Genomic DNA, 18,387 nt, shown 5'->3' with positions numbered 1-18,387 from the left:
GGCAATAAACAAGATAGGTCATTTATTTGTAGCCAGGAATTGAAGTTAGAGTCCCTTCTGTTTATTTGAAAACTGTCTCACTGTATGGGAAACCCGGTGCCTCTCACGGGTTTCTGGTTCTAAAAATGACAGTCTTCCAGATTTTTGAAAACCGTTGCCTAGGTTAAAATGGAAATTAAAGTAATCGCTGTTTTGAGACATACAGTTTTATTACTTTTATATTTTTTAATGGAGTGCACTCTTAACAAACAAAATATATAGAGTGCCCTTGTTTTTTCCTAGACCAAAACAAGCCCCATCTGTGGCACACAAAAAGACTGTTCGTTTACCAATATGTTGATGTCTTTTAAGTTTCTTTAGAAATGGGAAATATCTGACATTTGAAAAACTATTTATAAATCATATTGAAATTATTTGAATATATTTTAAAATGTAGACATTTATAATTAGTTCTTATCTCAGCAGGGTTTGTATATCAGTCTCCCTAGTCCATACTAAGACAATATTTAGATTAATTTGAGAAAGCCCTACAAGAATTTACTGCTAAAACCTGCTGTATTCATCAAATCACCTTTCTTATTTTTGCTTGTTTGTGTCTTTATTGGAGTTTCATTGTTGCTTTTTGTTTGTATGTTTATTTGGCAGACCGGAAGCTTTGTATGCAGCTGTAAATAAGAAACCTACCTCTGCAGCCTATCCAGTTGGAGAAGGTAAGCTTTTGGCAGCTTGTAAATAAGGTGGGAATCAGTTCAGCTACTGACTAATTAACTGACTTCATGCAGTTGTTATTCTCCCTGTTTCTGCATCTTCTAGTGTTAAAGGTAAAGTTAGGAAAACCTGCCCCTATCTGTTTCACAGGATCAGTAAGAATATAGAAGAAATACGGCTGAAAATACTTGGCACTTTTAGAAAGACAGTGCTTCAGCATAGACTGGCTTAAAAAGATCATAAGTAAAGAGTGTTGCAGTGAATGATGGTAGATGTTTGGGAGGTAAGGAAAATTCAGTCTATTTAGTTGCTTAAATTTCATTTTGATTATAGTGTCATAAATCATTAAGGGAGATCAAAGTACACTCTATCATAAATATTTCAAAGAATTATTAATGTCTCTTTGGTTTTAATTAATAAATTATTTTGATTTTGTTAATGTGGTGAAAAATGAAAGGTTGTTTACCGTAATTTCAGATGATATTGGTATGTAATAGTTACATAGATTTATAAATGAAATATATATATGTTCATTGTAGAATTAGTTGAATAGTTGAAGTACATTTTATTTTTAGTTTAACAAATCAGTTTAATGGTAAATGAAACAGTTCAATTAAACAGTTGTCAACATTGCCATGTTGACAATTCTATGCTGAAAAATACAAGGATAAGAATAAATACAGTCTCTAAAATGCTTACAACAGAGTGGAGCATACAGTTGTGATAAATTTCATAATGAGGGAACAAAACAACTTAATTTTGAGTAGGACCTATGAACCTACAGAGGTGGCAATGTTATATCATCTTAAACAATGGGTAGGATCTTGCATAGTGACAAAGAAAGAGAAAGTGCTTCTGATGCTCCCAGACAGAGGGAATGACATGAGCTGAGATGAGGCATCATGGGGGAACTTTGGGGTACTTCAGGTCACCAGTGAGGCTAGAACCATAGGTGTTCTGTGGAATGAGTGCTATGAGATGACCCTAGGAAGGCAGTGAGGAGCACTTTGGAAAGGACCTTACTTACTAAAGTATCCCCAAACCTTGTAATCACTTTGTTTTGTTAAATCAGCTAAAATGAGTAATACTGGGAATGTGGATAACAAATAGGTTGTAGATAGTGTTTCTAATCCTTTCTAGTTGGTGATATTCAGATCAAACTCCATGTTGGCAATTATAAATAAAACTTTCTAAAAAGTAAAGAAAAAGACGTCTTTTTTTTTGTTGTTGCAGTTTTTGGCTGGGGCCAGGTTTGAACCCACCACCTCCGGTATATGGGGCCGGCGCCCTAGTCCTTTGAGCCACAGGAGCCGCCCAGAAAAAGGCTTCTAAACTCACTATTTCTTTTAACTAGTAGTAATCATAGGAACAAAAGTCAAAACCAGTATAAACATTCAGAAATTTCTCTTGCAGTAATAAATATTAATTAATTTATTTATTTAAATTTCAGATTAATGTGAGGTATAAACAGATTTCCATAGTTTGCATTTGTAAGGTTAAAATCTGATTTATAGGTAGTATGTCATATACCATATAATGTACTTGTTGGATGGGCATTTGCTCAACCCATTTCCTCCTCCCTGCCTTCCCCTGCTTGAAGTTCATTGAGTTTTCCTCTCACGTGAGCATGTAGGTGTTAGTCTGCTAGTTCCAGTTTAGTACTGGGTATGTGTGATACTTGTTTTTCCATTCTTGTGGTACTTCACTTAGGAGAATGGTCTCCAGTTTCATCCAGGTTGTTGCAAAAGATACATAATCTCTATCTTTTTTATGCCTGAGTAATTATTCTATGGTATAAATATACCACAATTTATTAATCCATTCATTTGTTGAAGGGGGCACATGGGTTGTTTAACACCTTTGCAGTTGTGGATTGTGCTGCTGTAAATATTCAAGTGCAAGTGTCTTTATGGTAGAATGCCTTTTTTACCTTTGGATAAATACCTAATAACAGGATTGAAGGATCAAATGGTTGGATCAAATGGTTGGTCTACTTTTAGGTCTTTGAGGAATTTCCATACTGCCTTCCATAGAGGCTACGCCAATCTGCAGTTTTACCAACAGTATGTAAGTGTTTCTTTCTTTCTGCATCCATGCCAGTATCTGTTGTTTTGGGACTTTATGTTGTAAGCCATTCTCTCTCTGAGGTTAGGTGATATTTCAGCGTGGTTTTGATTTGCAGTTCACTGATGAGTAGACATTGAGCATGTTTTCATTTGTTTGTTGGCCATTAGTCTTTCTTTGCAAGATAAGTTCCTGTTCACATCTCTTGCCCACTTTTTAATAGAGTAGTTTGATTTTTTTCTTGTTGATTTGCTTGAGTTCTTTATAGATTCTGATTGTCAGCTCTATGTCAGATAGGTAGCATGCAAATATCTTTTCCCATTCTGTAGGTTGTCTTTTTTGCTTTGTTGTGTCTTTCAGTGTGCAGAAACTCTTTAACTTAATCAGGTCCCATTTATTTGTTTTTATTGTTGCTGCGATTGCCGGTTGGGTCTTCTTCATGAATTCTTTCTCTAGGCAGATAAGATTTAGAGACTTTCCCACACTTTCTTCTAGGATTTTTATAGTTTTGTGTCTTAGATTAAAATCTTTTATCCATCATGAGTTACTTTTTGTTAAGTGGTGAGAGATGCAGGTCCAGTTTCAGTCTTTTACATGTGGTTAACCAGTTCTCCCAGCACCATTTATTGAATAGAGAATCTTTTTCCCAGTGCATGCTTTTGTGTGCTTTGTCGAAGATCAGATGGCAACATGAGGCTGTCTTATCTCTAGGTTCTCTACTCTATTCCATAGATCTGTGTCTCCATTTTTGTGCCAGTACCATGCTGTTTTGATCACTATAGACTTGTAGTTTAGTCTGAAGTCTGGTAAAGTGATGCCTCCATTAGTATTGGCTATTTGAGGTCGGCTGAATCCCAGAACTATTTTTTCTAGATCTGTGAAGAATGATGTTGGTAATACAATGGGAATTGCATTGAATCCGTAGATCAGTTTGCATAATATAGATATTTTAAGAATGTTTATTCTTTTAAGCCATGAACATGATCTATTCTTCTATCATTTCACATCCTCTGCAATTTTAAATGAATATATATTGAGCATCTACTTCAAGTCAGGGACTGTGCTAGGGGCTGGCTGGGTCCTTGTGATGGAACTTCTTGACTTCTAGTGCTGCTATTGGCTTAGATATTGGACATTTCTGTAACCATGTATATAAAAGAATTAAAGAGAAGAGAATTTAGCAGATTAAAATATATTTTGTATAAGAAGGTTAAAAGACAACTTTTCCAGCCAGATGTGGTGGCACATACCTATAATGCTAGCACTCTGGGAGGCTGATGAGAGTGGATCACCAGAGCTAAAGTTTTCAAGACCAGCTTGAGCAAGACCTTGTCTCTACTAAAAATAGAAAAACTAGCTGGGTGTTATGGCAGGTACCTGATGTCCCAGCTATGAGGTATGATGCCATGGCACTCTACACAGGTGACAGAGTGAGACTGTGTCTCAAAAAAAAGAAAAAAAAAGAAAAACCTTTTCCTATCTTTGACTCCATTATCTAAGTAACTGGGTGACTTGATTTCACTGAGCCTCAGTTTCATTATCTGTAAAGTAAAAATACTAACATCTGTTAAAATAAACCCCAAGGTAAAGCTTTATATTAAATCAAATAACCTTTTTCTAGGGATTTATTAAATAATTACTTCATTGGCTTTTCTATCTTCAGATCTTTTTATATTAGGCTTCCTTAAAGCACAAAATCCTTTGCAGTAAATTTATGTAAGATCTTGGAGATTAACCTAATTTCTTATCACATTTATAATCTTACAACCAAAATCTGCTTCTTTTTGCTTTATTCTCTATAGAATATATTGCACTTTATCCATATTCAAGTGTGGAACCTGGAGATTTGACTTTCACTGAAGGTGAAGAAATATTGGTAACCCAGAAAGATGGAGAATGGTGGACAGGAAGTGTTGGAGATAGAACTGGAATTTTTCCATCAAACTACGTCAAACCAAAAGAGCAAGAGGTAGAGTTATTTTGATATTAAAAATAAAATTATTCCATTCTTATTGACCAACATTTATACTTAAAACAGAGGTATCATGGAAGTAGGTAGGCCTGATCCTCATGATAACTGGAAGTAGGAGCGGTTCTGGATTTGGAGCAACTCAAAGAGGACCACCCTGAAGGAGTTTGTGAATTTTTATTTACTTTAAGGCTCTAACATTAATGTGACCCAGCCTACACTGTTGAGTTCCTGCTTCATTTCATCACACCACCAGTATGTAGGGCAGAAGGTCTCATAATGTTTTTGTTTCAGTAACTTCACAGTCTTAAAAATTTTTGAGGACCCTCAATGGTCTTTTATATGTATATGGGTTGTATCTAGTGATATTTACCATATTAGAAATTAAAACAACTTAAATATTAACTCATTTAAAAATAACATTACCTAACAAAGTGTGATGTGGTAACTTCATTCACTGGTCATTTGGAAGATACTAAATCGCTGAAATATGCAGACATTCCCTGCATTTGACATATTTCATATATATCAAAAAACATATATGATATCAAAAAAATCACATTTGTTAGTATTATCACTCATCAGAAAAATGTTTAAGCACTAGGAGATTGTCATACTCACGGTGATAGTAGATACAAGTTTTCCAAAATTTTAATTTTCCTTTGAAAGCTTGAATTTTATCATTGACCACAAATCTTGTCAGTTGTTCTCTTTAAGCGACAGGTTTCTGCATTCATTTTTGGGGAAATATTTACTAAATCCCAAGTTCTACCTGGTTTGTCTGTTCTTTGAAGCAAAAATGTTGTCCCTGTTTTGTTTAGCTCACAATTTAATCACACAAATGCTTTTCCTTGAGACAACTGTCAGTTTGGTATGCGGCAGAAATGTTTTAGGTATACTTTTGTTTAGTTACACAGAATTTTTAAGAGATTATGCTTGAGGATTAAGATTTAGTAAAATTTCTACTGCTTGATCAAGGACCTTAAGTGAAACTGGCTTTATTTGTTTTACTGTGAGTGCGTGGCAGTGAAGAACACTAAGACTACCAGTGAAATTTGGTGCCTCTGCCATAATTCAGCTAAAGCACCAGCAATTTATCCACCATTGTAAATGTCAATATAGTGAAAAAGGCGAATGATATCTTGGTATTATTATAAAAATAGTTTTTCAATCCCACAGATCCCTTAAAGGGGCTTAGGGACTGCTTCCAGGGGTCTATAAAACCACATGTTGAGGACACTGATATGGTGGACTCAGACTATCTAGGTGGACTCCTGGCTGTATCTTTTAGAGGCTAAGTGACCTTGGACAAGTTACTTCACTTTTATGTGCCTGATTCCTTCTTTGTAAATTGAGGATAATTGTAATTACTTAATAATGTCATTGTAAAAGCTAATTAGCTGAGTGTATGGAACCTATTAGAGCCGTGGCTGTTACATAGTACCCCCAAAATGTGCTGACCATCAACTCTGCTTAATACTTGTACTGCAGCTATGTTCACTAACAGAAAATAATTACTTTAAATCCAATCCCTTTTTTGGTCACATTTCTAAAAAGAGGAAGCATGGTTTGTCCAATTTATCCTTTAAAGTCAGAGGTCATAGTTGCTACCCATGGTATGGATTTTTTTTGTTCTTAGATCAGGTTCAGTCAGTTTGGGGGGAACATGGTGAAAAAATAAAAACATTATGTTCTACAAAAAAACTATTGTGTTCTATTTAGCAGGAACTATAGATAAATAAATCAGTCCCTTAGAGAAAGCAGTAGCAAAATTCACATATGCCTTAACACATCCAGGATACTTACGTTGTATATTGTGGACATTGATGCTAAACCTATTGATGAATGGGGTGCATTTGGCCTAAGAAGTCATGTTTAATATTCAGGAAACAAACTTTTCCTATTGAGTCAATATATGATAGCATCAACCACTTGCATGTAATATATTCTATTACTAGAGCAGATCTTCTCTTTACGTGTTAGATTCTTTACTTATTTGGGCAATAGTTATGAAGTTCATTATTATTTTGATCTTTATTTAAAGAATCCTGGCAATTAGAATCTCTGATTTCTAATGAACTTTGTACTTTTACATCTGGAATGTTGGAAATGGTAACACCACATGATTATCTTTTCCTTATAGAGTTTTGGGAGTGCCAGCAAATCTGGAACATCAAACAAAAAACCTGGTATGTATAATAGTGAGCTTAAAAATTTTTTTAAGTAACATATTTGCCATGTTGTGGTCTTGAATTCATAGTTTCTTTTTCTTCTTTTCAGAGATTGCTCAAGTAACTTCAGCATATGTTGCTTCTGGTTCTGAACAACTTAGCCTTGCACCAGGGCAGTTAATATTAATTCTAAAGAAAAACACGAGTGGGTGGTGGCAAGGGGAGTTACAGGTAATATCCTTTAGTATCTATCAGTTTTATTATAAGAGTAATGCATGGTCATAAAAAGATAATTTTTTGTTTTTGTTTTTGAGATAGAGTCTTAGTACATCTCCGACTCAGTAGAGTGCTGTGGCATACATCACAGCTCACAGCAACCTCCAACTCTTGGGCTTAAGTGATTCTCCCGCCTCTGCCTCCCAAGTAGCCAGAACCACAGGTGCCCACCACAATGCCTGGCTATTTTTTGTTGCAGTTGTCACTTTTGTTTAGTTGGTCTGAGGCAGGTTCGAACCTGCCAGCCTCCGTATATGTGGCCAGCACCCTAACCACTGTGCTACGAATGCCGAGCCTGAAGTTAAATAATTCTAAAACAGACTTGAGCTTCTTAGGCATCCTAGCAAAATTACATATGTTAGCCATTCACATTCCCCAGTGACACACCCTGGATTGATGTAATATTCTTTTTTTTTTTTTTTTTTTTTTTTGAGACAGAGCCTCACTATGTCACCCTCAGTAGAGTACTATGGCATCACAGCTCACAGCAATCTCAAACTCTCGGGCTTAAGGGAGTCTCTTGCCTCAGCCTCCCAAGTAGCTGGGTCTACAGGTGCCCGCCACAGCGCCTCTTTTTTTTGTTTTTGTTGTTGTTATTGCAGTTGTCATTGTTGAGCTGGCCCGGGCCGGATTTGAACTCACCAGCCTTGGTGCATGTGGCTGGCGCTGTAACCACTATGCTATGAACACCAAGCCATAAAAAGATAAAATTAATCAAAACTTTTAAAATCATCCATAGTCATACTTCTTCACAGTAATCAGTATCTACATTTTAGTGTATTATGTTTCCTTTAGTCTTTTGCCTGTTCATTTCTAGCACAGTTGAGTTAATCTTATAAGTGACAATTTAAGGAATAATTTTCTATAAAGACAATTGTTTTCCAGTAATGCATCCCTTCTTTCTTTAAGAAGGTGATCCCACAGATGTTGGGATCAACATCAAAGAAAAGGGCAACAGCATCTTTGCTAGGGATAAGATTTGTAGATAGCCTTTAGGAGAAAGCCATGATCCAGATTTGGTATTGAGAAAATACTACTCATTTGACTGTCCCCCAGTGGCCTTAGATTTTTGAAACAGCAGTGTAAGGAAAGAGACGTAAATGAGCCTAAGTTCTTCTTACAGTATTAGTGATTACTGTATATGTCTTGATACAGAAAGAAGGTTCTTCCCTCCTAAAATTTCCTTACTGGTTTAAACTAAAACGCAAGAGGTATAATGGCTATATTTTTATATAACATTGTTAATAGGGTTGTAATATAGAGGGTATACATAGCTCTGTTCTTGCAGACTGAAGTCTTAGGATTTCTAAAGAACACTGAAGGTTCAAATTAAATATCTTCTTGAATAAACCTCTGAAATTCCACCTTCTGATTTAAGATAGACCCACATAAGTGGGAAACATGGCTCTTTACAAATTGTATTTATCAACTACTGATTGTTAACAAAGCACCAAGAGAGAACTTGCAGTGGGCTGTACCATTTTAAAAGTTGGCTTTATCTTATTAGAACTCTATAAAAATCTTTTTTAATATAAATATTATTTGTGTAAGATATTCAGAGAACTCTGAGTCTGAAAGACCTCCAAATAGACTTCAGCAGTTGGTGTTTTCAGCAGCAGTTTGAGAAGCATGTTGCAGTGAGTTTTCTAATTGTTTAATGTTTACCTAACAGGCCAAAGTTAAGTTCAGGGATCTCTAAAACCATCCTCATATCTGAAACCAGTTACAAGTTTAGGGGTTCCAGGACTACTCTCAAGTTTCGTAGTTCATTAGAAGGACTTATAGAACTCACTGAAAGCTGTTAAACTCACAGTTATAGGGTTTTTAAATTTTTTTTGTTTTTTTCAGAGATAGGGTCTTGTTCTGGAGTGTAGTAGTGTGCAATCATAGCTTACTGTGACCTTGAACTTCTGGGGCTTAAGCAATCTTCTCACCTCCACCTCCCGAGTAGCTAAGACTATATCACACTTGACTAATACTTTAAAAATTTTTTGTGGACACAGGGTCTTATTGTGTTGTCCATGCTGGTTTCAAGCTTCTGGTCTCAAGCAAACCTCTTGCCTTGGCCTTGCAAGGCATAGTTACAGTTTATTACAGTGAAACGGCACAGGGAAGAGACCTAGGAAAAGAGACAATGGGGCAGCAGGCAGGAGAGTTCCAAAAAAGGGAGTTCATGTTGTCCTTCTAGTGAAGTCATGGGTAGCATTTAATTCTCCTAGTAATGATATGTTTCAGTGCACACGGAGTGTTGCCAACCAGGAAAGCTCACAGAGCTTTGATGTTCAGAGTTTTTATTTGGGCTCCCATCACATAGGTATGGTTGATTGTCCATATGGCTGAACTCAGTCTTTATTTTATTTTATTTTATTTTATTTCTAGAGACAGAGTCATTTTATTTTTTCTTTAGAGACAGAGTCTCACTTTATCGCCCTGGGTAGAGTGCTGTGGCATGGGCTTAGGCGATTCTCTTGCTTCAGCCTTCCGAGTAGCTGGGACTACAGGCGCCTGCCACAATGCCTGGCTATTTTTTGTTGCAGTTTGGCCGGGGCCAGGTTCAAACCCACCACCCTCGATATATGGGGCCAGCTCCCTACTCACTAAGCCACAGGCACCTCCCTGAACTCAGTCTTTAAATAGGGGTGTCCAACCTATGACCCACATGCTACATGCTGATTATTTGAGGCCTGTTTTGCTTATCTGTGGTGTCCGATATCACAGAAAGTGCGCACAGACCTTTGTTTTGGCTCATCAGCTTTCATAGTGTTTGCGTATTTAATGTGTGGCCCAAGGCACTCTTTCTTCTTCCAGTGTACGCAGAAAAGTAAAAAGGTTGGACACCCCTGCAGTCTAACCTCTTCTGAGATTGAGCTGATACTGCACGACCCAAAGTACCCAAGAAAAATCACATTGTTAGATTTGGCATGGCCCCAAGCCCCCACATCAACTCCAACTCTTACCAGTCAGAGTATTCCAAGGGTTTAGATATTACCTCCTAGAACCTGAGGGCAAACGGCATATTTCCCTTTGGGCAAGAGTAATGCTTTATTGCACTTCCACAGTTTTTCTGATTTTCAAGGTATATCTCAATGATATTTATTCTCATCTTTCAATTGTATATTCCTTTTGCTAATTTATAGGCCAGAGGAAAAAAGCGACAGAAGGGATGGTTTCCTGCCAGCCATGTTAAACTTTTGGGTCCAAGTAGTGAACGAACCACACCTGCATTTCATCCTGGTATGGAGTTTGTTAAAACTCAGCAACTTCTCAAATTAGCTAACTCTGAAAAATATTAAAAATTTGTTCTTCCCTTACCTCTGCTTAAAAGTAACATGCTACTGAGAACTTCCTTTCTGAAAAGTTTTGTGTAGAAACACCCCATTTGATACTTGAACCACTTCACTCCTTGAAAATTTTCAGTGTGAAATTACTATACTATCAAACTTAAAAGTGGTTGGATTGTTAACTGTAGGTGAGAAATTCTGTTTTTGATTTTTTTTGTAAAAAAAAAATGGAGGAAGGAGTATAAGAGGCACAGCTCAAGAGAAATTTTGCCTAATTTTAATACTTCATATTAGAGTAATTTAAATCCAAGGGGGAGTTTTAAAATTTGACTCTTGTAGGAATAACTAATTTAATTTGTTATTTTATTGTTCTTCTGATAGTCTGTCAGGTGATTGCCATGTATGACTATACGGCGAATAATGAGGATGAGCTCAATTTCTCCAAGGGGCAGCTCATTAATGTTATGAACAAAGATGATCCTGACTGGTGGCAAGGAGAAATCAATGGGGTGACTGGTCTGTTTCCTTCAAACTATGTTAAGATGACGACAGACTCAGATCCAAGTCAACAGTGTAAGTAGTATCAAATTATTTACCTCTCACTTAGTATGAAAACTGTAATATTCATTACTGAAATTATTATTGTTCTGGATAAGATCTCAACTCAGGACTCTCAAGCAAATGTAGACTAGTGTTTAAAGTAAAAAAAAAAAAAGGAAGAAAGAAACTTTTTAGAAGATTAAAATTTGTATTGCTTTATTTAAATACTTTTTGCTAGACTGGGCACAGTGGTTCACACCTGTAATCCCAGCAGTCTGGGAGGCTGAGGAGGGTGGATTGCGTGAACTTACAGGTTCAGGACCTGCCTGAGCAAGAGGGAGACCTGTGTCTAAAAATAGCCAAGCACTGTGGCGGGCACCTGTAGTCCCAGCTACTCAGAAGGCTGAGACAAGAGAATGGCTTGAGCCCAAAAGTTGGAGGTTGCTGTGAGCTATGACGCCACTACTCTACTGAAGGTGACAAAGTGGGACTCTGTCTCAAAAAGTAAATAAATACATACATACATACATACATTTTGCTAACTTCAGACCTTATTAGACTTTTTTCTGAAAGAAGGTAGAATTTTTCTTACGAATTCTTTGGTATAACTCTTCAGCCATCTGTTCTGAATCTTCTTTTCACCATCATCCTTTTTTTCAGCATCTGTTTTAAAAAGCAGCCCTATTTAGATTTACCATTTAGATTGACCATTTTAGTATACAGATGCCATTAAATTTGCAGTCTTCTCATTTATTTCCCACATGTATACATACTATCCAGGTTGGAAGAAAATTAAATAACCTATTTAAACTGTAAAATTCTCATTAAGTGACTCCTTTAGGTAGCCACCTCATTCCACAAGGGATGTGTGAATCAAGATCTGTTTAACTGTTGTCAGTTCAAGGGTCCAGATCTCCAAAGTGTGAAATTTGGTAGTATATAAAATTATCTCTTGGTATTTACCTAGCTATTCTTATAGTTAACAGTAAACCCAGGATTAATAATAAATTAGGGAATAAACAGTACTTGGAAATAATTTTTTACCTTTATAAAAAGGATGTCACTTTACCCTTTTGATTTTTAGTTTTAAATGTTTACAAAATATGCTATGATTTGTATTTTTATTATTCTTATGACATTAGTTGATATATTTTAGCCTTTCATTTTAATTTAGTTGCTGAAAATATATAAATGGTAACCCAGTCAAAACTGAAATACAGTAGAACTTCCGTGTTGACCACTTCCCTACATTGACCACCTCCTTACATTGACCTGATTTCCATGGACTGGACACGCACATATGTGCATATCCGTACAGTAGCCTAGTTCTTTATGTTGACCACCTACATTTGTTGACCAGTTGTTATAGTCCCTTAGGTGGTCAACTTATAGAGGTTCTACTGTAGATTGTTGTTTGGAACACTTTTTTCAATTAAGTCTCATGATAAGGAATATAAAGAACAGATAAAAGCTCTTCTAAAGGCTTGGCACCAGCCATATACACCTGAGCTGGCAGGTTCGAATCCAGCTTGGGCCTGCCAAAAAACAGCTGCAACCAAAAATAGCCAGGCATTGTGGCAGGCGCCTGTAGTCCCAGCTACTTGGGAGGCTGAGGGAGGAGAATTGCTTGAGCCCAGGAGTTGGATGTTGCTATGAGCTGTGATGCCACAGCACTCTACCCAGGGCGATAGCTTGAGGCTCTGTCTCAAAAAAAAAAAAAAAAAGAAAGCTCTTCTAAAGGAAGAACAGGATTGTGCCCCCAAGCCTTCCCTTCTTTCCCCTACCTATTCTACCACAGTCCTTTCAGTGTCTTCTCGGCATAATTTAAAAGTCACAACTGTAGAGAAATCTGTTTCAAGGCAATAGCAGCCTTCTATGAAAGTAACATTCCCAGAGAGCTGAGTGACAACTTTAAGTTCTTAAAAGAAGCAGCATAGTAAATTGTCAGCAAATGTTTGATACATGAATGATAAAGAAAATAGATTGACATGAATTAGTTATAGAAGGGCATACTTGCCATGGAAATTGCTCTGAGCCAGAGAATGCTGCATTTTGGTAGAACTGGTAGACCTCGCAGAACCTCAGTCAGTAGATGAGTGAGGTACCTAATCTATACAGCGCGAGCCAGGGGAACCTTCTGCAGTGAGAAAAACAGTCCGTGTGCTGTTCAGTACAGTGGCCATTGGCTTCTAATCACTGGATTGTGGCTAATATGACTGAGAAACTCCATTTTTAATTTAATTAATTTAAAACTAAATAGCTATTTGTGGCTGGTGGCTACCATGGGAAACAGTGCAACTTCAGAAGACAACCACTTTTAAGCCCTCCCTGAAATAAAACAAGGAAATAACAGTGAAACAGAAATAAGAAGACCAGAATAGTTGTCTTTTAGTCATTACTGACCTATACAGTGACTTTTAAGGAACAAAGTTTCTTATGTGCTTTTAGATTTTGTTAACATTATTCCCCCTATTAAGAAATTCATTTGGTAAGGATTTTTTTGAGCGTCTACTATGTATTTATGAGGCATTGGGAATAAGAACATGAAAAGATGGTCCTTATTGTTGAAGTAGCTTTTGAGGTTAGTGGGGAATGATGTTCATATAAATATACACTTCACAATTACTATAATGAATATTTATACACATATGTATTTTGGAAGAGATTCCCTAAATCTTGGTGGGGAAAGCATGTTGTGAGAGATTTCACAGAGGATATTTGACGTGAAGAATAAGTAGTTTGCTAAAAGGGCAGATGTTAGGGATGGGAGGAGGTACTAATTATTGATTATTTTACATAGTCAGAGCTGGGAAAGTGGAATGTTCAAGAAGCTATTTCAAAATAGGAATAGTTTCAAAGTTCTCTTTGTTATGAAATTATTACCAATAGCTTACATAATTACCTTATTTTTCATACTGATATATGTGGATTTTTAAAATTTGATATCTAAAATGTACTTTTTTGCCTAAATGCACAACTAAATTATCCATCCTAGAATAAAAGGGCTTTCAATTCTTTAATTCTGAGGCTAATTCCCAAAAAGATTCTTCTGAGATAATTTACTGTTTCTGTAAAACAACTGTATAAGTCACCTACAAGAGTGAGGAATACTGATTTTGTTTACTCGAAATAATTATCAGAAATTAAAAGGTCATAATTGTTTTTTCAAAGGAGAAGGAGTTGTATTGGTAGCTGTGAAGTTTACTCACAGTAAATTTATTATAAACCTGTAAATATAGTAAGATATAGTTCAGAAATGCTTAATCCTTAAAGTCAGGAATTGATTTGAGATCTTTGTTGTACCTACCAAGTTTTTTAGAAATGAGTCATCGTTTTATAGCATGTATGAGTCAGTGAAAATTGGTTAAACTGTAGATTATTGTTTGTGTTCTTTTGGACCCTTGTAAGTATTATTTTCATTTTATTATGTAATCAGAATATTTTTAAAGGTTGAGAATTTTAATAATTCAAATTTGTTTAGGTGATGTTGCGTGTTATTAGTCAAATTTTTCCCACCCACCCGATTTACATTATGTTCATTTTATTCCTCATTTTTCTTTTTTTAGGACCCAATGTTGTCTTCCAGTTGTGAAAGCACCCCAGAGACCCACTATCCAAGTTTGACTCTAGCGTGGAGGCAGGGCAGGCAGCCCTAATCAAATCTCTCCTACATAATTTGTTTACTTCGTTTGAATGTTAGAGCCACTTGTGATTATTTCTTTGTGTTTCTAATTTATAGTTAAAATTGATTTGTAACAAGTAAAGGATAGTGGGTCTTTGTGTGGCTTTCCCTGCTGTTCACTCTGGCATCCTTTAATATTTTTCTTTTTTAATTTGGTAATTGTAGGTCATTAGCATGCATATTGAGTTTGCCCTTACATGGTGGGAGTTCAAACACACAAAGACCCACTATTTGCACAAACTATTCTTGCTGGTTTGTAATGGGCTCCATGCTTTTCTAATGTTATTGCAACGTGTGTATTCATTACAGAATTCAGATAACATTTGCTTATGTTCTGCTAATATATTTGATCTAGTCCTAATCACAGTGAGTTCTTAATTGGCTCAGTATGTGGTTTGCCCTCAAAATACATACTGTTTATTACTTTCTAATTATGGCACTATGAGTACCAATATTTAGATTTGTTTAAAGACCAAGAACTGGAAATAGTTTCTTCTCTATTTTCTGTGTACTCACGATAGGAGCAATAACATTTGGGGGGCACTTTTATTGTCTCACAGGCTAGGAAAGTGGCCTGCTCCAGCAGATATGTGCAGAGTGGAATATGTTTAATGTGTTTCAGCTGCCCAAGAATGAGCACTATACTATGGTCGTTTCCTTAGGATCTTTGTGTTTTGGGCTAACGAAGACACTGCTTCGTGCAGCAGTTAGTTGTTACTTCTTTATTGATGACCTGAAAAGGGATTATTCCTGAGGAATGAAAAGCTCCCACTATTGACTATGAGATATGAAATCTTCCCTAGTTTAGGCAGAGCATTTATATTTGTACTACATTTTAAAGTCAGAGTTCTGGTTACCTGTTTCAGTCAGGTGACTACATGTCCCAGTATCCAAAAGGACACTGGTTGGCCTTCTTCTTAATGAATTTGGTAAAGATCATAAGCAATCCTTGAATAATTTAAATGCCCCTGCAATAGGCATACAGACTTTAGTCAAGAATGAATGAGTGAAGGAAAGATGTGTGAGAACTGGCACTCCTCTGTGCTCATCAAGCTTCTTTGAGGCTAGAAGATTGATTTTACCATCCAAACCTCTCTGGCTAATACCTATTCTTCAACCACGTTGGCTACTTTGACATAGGAATTTATTTCATTTCTTTGAGTGGAAAACATTAAAGATAACGAACATTATTATAAACTAATATATGTGAGAGTACTTAGCTGAAACAAAAAAGAATTTCAGTAGATAGTATTAAATTATATATGAAAATCAGTAAGAAGTTTATGCAATTTAAAATGTTTACAAACTGCAGTGCAATCTACTGTTTGTGAATGTCAAAGTATTATCAGGAAAAGTGTATATACAATCACAGAGTCATATTTCCTCACAGGGTTCTTTAAAAGGAGTGAAATATGTTTTTATACCTCTTAGTTTCGGTTAGAGGCATATTTTGTGCAATATTTATGTTAATGTGCCTGTACATTATGAATGAATTATTTCAGTCGTGCATTGCCTAAGTCATAACCTTATAACTTGAGAAAGTATCAATCATTTGCTTAAAACTTCACAAATTTCAAATGTCTGTGTTCCAAAATACTTCATACTATTGGGATGTAGGGAGGTAAGTATGTATGCTCCCGGGGGGTAGCGATTTCTAGGTAGAACACCTCACTTTTAGCTTTTAGCTTATGGCATCATCATGATATTTTTATAAATATGACATTAATAGGAAAGCAATAATTTTATAGTCATTTTACAGGTGGAATAATAGATTTGCCTGCATTCACTAAATAAGAGTGCAAAGATTGGGTTCTTAGGAATTCGACTGACTCTTCCTAATTTTATGAATTACTTGTTCTTGCCTTTTATTTTCTGAACTTTCTGCTTCTGCATCTTTTGGTTGAGTTCAGATTAAGGACAGTTTCTGTCTTAAACCCTAACATTAGACATCAGACCACCGTTAATTAACCACATTAATTTGGTTTAACATTTTTACTTTATAATACTCGATTTGGACAACCTAATATACTGATAAATTATTTCAAAGGTATTTTTATAGCTCTTGCTTCACTTTTACACTGATAAATATAAATTTTTAGGAATGATATTCAGATAGAGCTTAGCATCCATAATCAGTCTGAAAATAATGTGTTCATCAGGTACTTAAGGATTAAGTCATATGCTGGGCTATTTGAGCTGAATGTCAGTCTGGAAAACAAATTACTGTATTAACTGAAATATCACTCTTTGTTTAGGTATTTTGTCAAATAAATGAGAGAAAGCTAAAAAAAGAAACAAAATTGTATGACATATAATAATGTTTAAGTCTTTCTTAAAAGTGCATGCAATCCTTTCAATACCTCATTCAGCCACATATTTTTTGTTCCTCATTCAGTATAAGGCAGCTTTCAATTTGTTTAGAAGACAACATTAGAAGGAGAGAGTTTATAAGAAAAACAGAATTTTTAAATGGGGGTACAACTGAATACATTTGAATTCTACAGGAGGTAAAGAATCAAAATACCTGTTTATTTAAAGATTACAGTATGTGATAATCATTTTTAAAGTATTTGATTAAACCTGATAGTTTTTCCAGCAATGAAAAAAAATCAGTTCTAAACCAAAGTTAATTTTCAGAAAGTTTAAAAATTTAAATCAATCCTATCTATTGTATAGTTCTGTGAAACTTTATCTTAAAGAGTCACTTTAAAATAATATAACTATTAAAGAATGTAATTGCTATTTTAATGTTTTAAAGTGGTTTAAACATTTTAAAATATGAATACTGTAGTTTAAAAGAAAGCAACTCTGGGAAGGAAAAGTAAAGAAAGAAATGCCAATTCCAGTCCAAAGCTTTATTTGCCAAGTTTCTTAGAATGAATTTTACCAAGTTATGAATTCATGTAAATAGAATCTATAATGGAAATACTGAGAGATTTTTGCCTAAAGGGGCATTTATTGGATGCTGCTGTGATGCTATTGTAATGTAATAAATTCTTAAATTGTTGCAAAGTGCTGTTTTTGCCTTAAAATTTTATTTTGTGTGTCTTGAAAACTATAGTATTAAAAGTATTGAGATTGTACAAATGCTGGGCACGCTTGGCATGAGATAATCTGTTTTTATTTTTACAGAATTGTAATATAACTATGCAAGTGTGTTTATTAAAAGAACACAAACTATATTACTTGTATTGTGTATTTCTTTCAAAACATGTTTAAAACTTATTTTTAATTTTTATATGTAGTTGTGATTAAATGTCCTTGATATTTCTCTTTTTCCTTAATATACTCTCAGGATATAGGCCAGCAGATTGTTTGATATCATAGGGGACAAAAGAAATTTTTAAGTGGTCAAGGTGGAGATGATTTGATTCAAGATAATCATGTATCCCAAAAGTGAAAGAAATTATGATTTTAATGTTACTGCTTACAAAACTAAAGGAAAATGTAATTTAGAATAATAATAGACTATTATGTTATTTACATATTTACAAGTTTTTTATAGAAAGATCCAATAGAACTACACAAATTAATACTCATTGCCAATGTAGAGTAAGGCTTGTTTTAGTATAAAATAAGAGTCTATGTAAAAGGAACGCCAGTGAATGCTTAGAGGTATCAGAGTTAAGCAGAATATTACACTTAAGTAATCAAATGGGTGGTTTGAGAGCCCTTGGGTAGAAAGAAAAACATGAG

At 35.3% G+C, this 18,387-nt stretch overlaps 2 protein-coding genes across 5 annotated transcripts in view; both read left to right on the top strand.

Annotated features, from left to right (window-relative positions):
- The window catches only part of LOC128584190 (rRNA-processing protein FCF1 homolog), a 197,117-nt gene that overhangs the window by 69,886 nt on the left and 108,844 nt on the right, over positions 1-18,387 (top strand). The gene's annotated exons all lie outside the window — the stretch shown is intronic.
- The window catches only part of ITSN2 (intersectin 2), a 165,093-nt gene that overhangs the window by 107,903 nt on the left and 38,803 nt on the right, over positions 1-18,387 (top strand). For all 4 annotated transcript variants that reach the window (XM_053589134.1, XM_053589132.1, XM_053589133.1 and 1 more), the window contains 6 exons: positions 646-710; positions 4,575-4,741; positions 6,885-6,930; positions 7,022-7,143; positions 10,326-10,422; positions 10,851-11,042. In XM_053589134.1, coding sequence (XP_053445109.1) covers positions 646-710; positions 4,575-4,741; positions 6,885-6,930; positions 7,022-7,143; positions 10,326-10,422; positions 10,851-11,042 — 689 coding nt within the window. The remainder of the gene's footprint in view (positions 1-645; positions 711-4,574; positions 4,742-6,884; positions 6,931-7,021; positions 7,144-10,325; positions 10,423-10,850; positions 11,043-18,387) is intronic.

Source organism: Nycticebus coucang, chromosome 4 (assembly GCF_027406575.1).
Source record: "Nycticebus coucang isolate mNycCou1 chromosome 4, mNycCou1.pri, whole genome shotgun sequence".
Classification (NCBI taxonomy): Eukaryota; Metazoa; Chordata; class Mammalia; order Primates; family Lorisidae; genus Nycticebus; species Nycticebus coucang.
The sequence above is the reverse complement of the archived record's forward strand: the minus strand, read 5'-3'. Positions and strand labels throughout refer to the sequence as shown.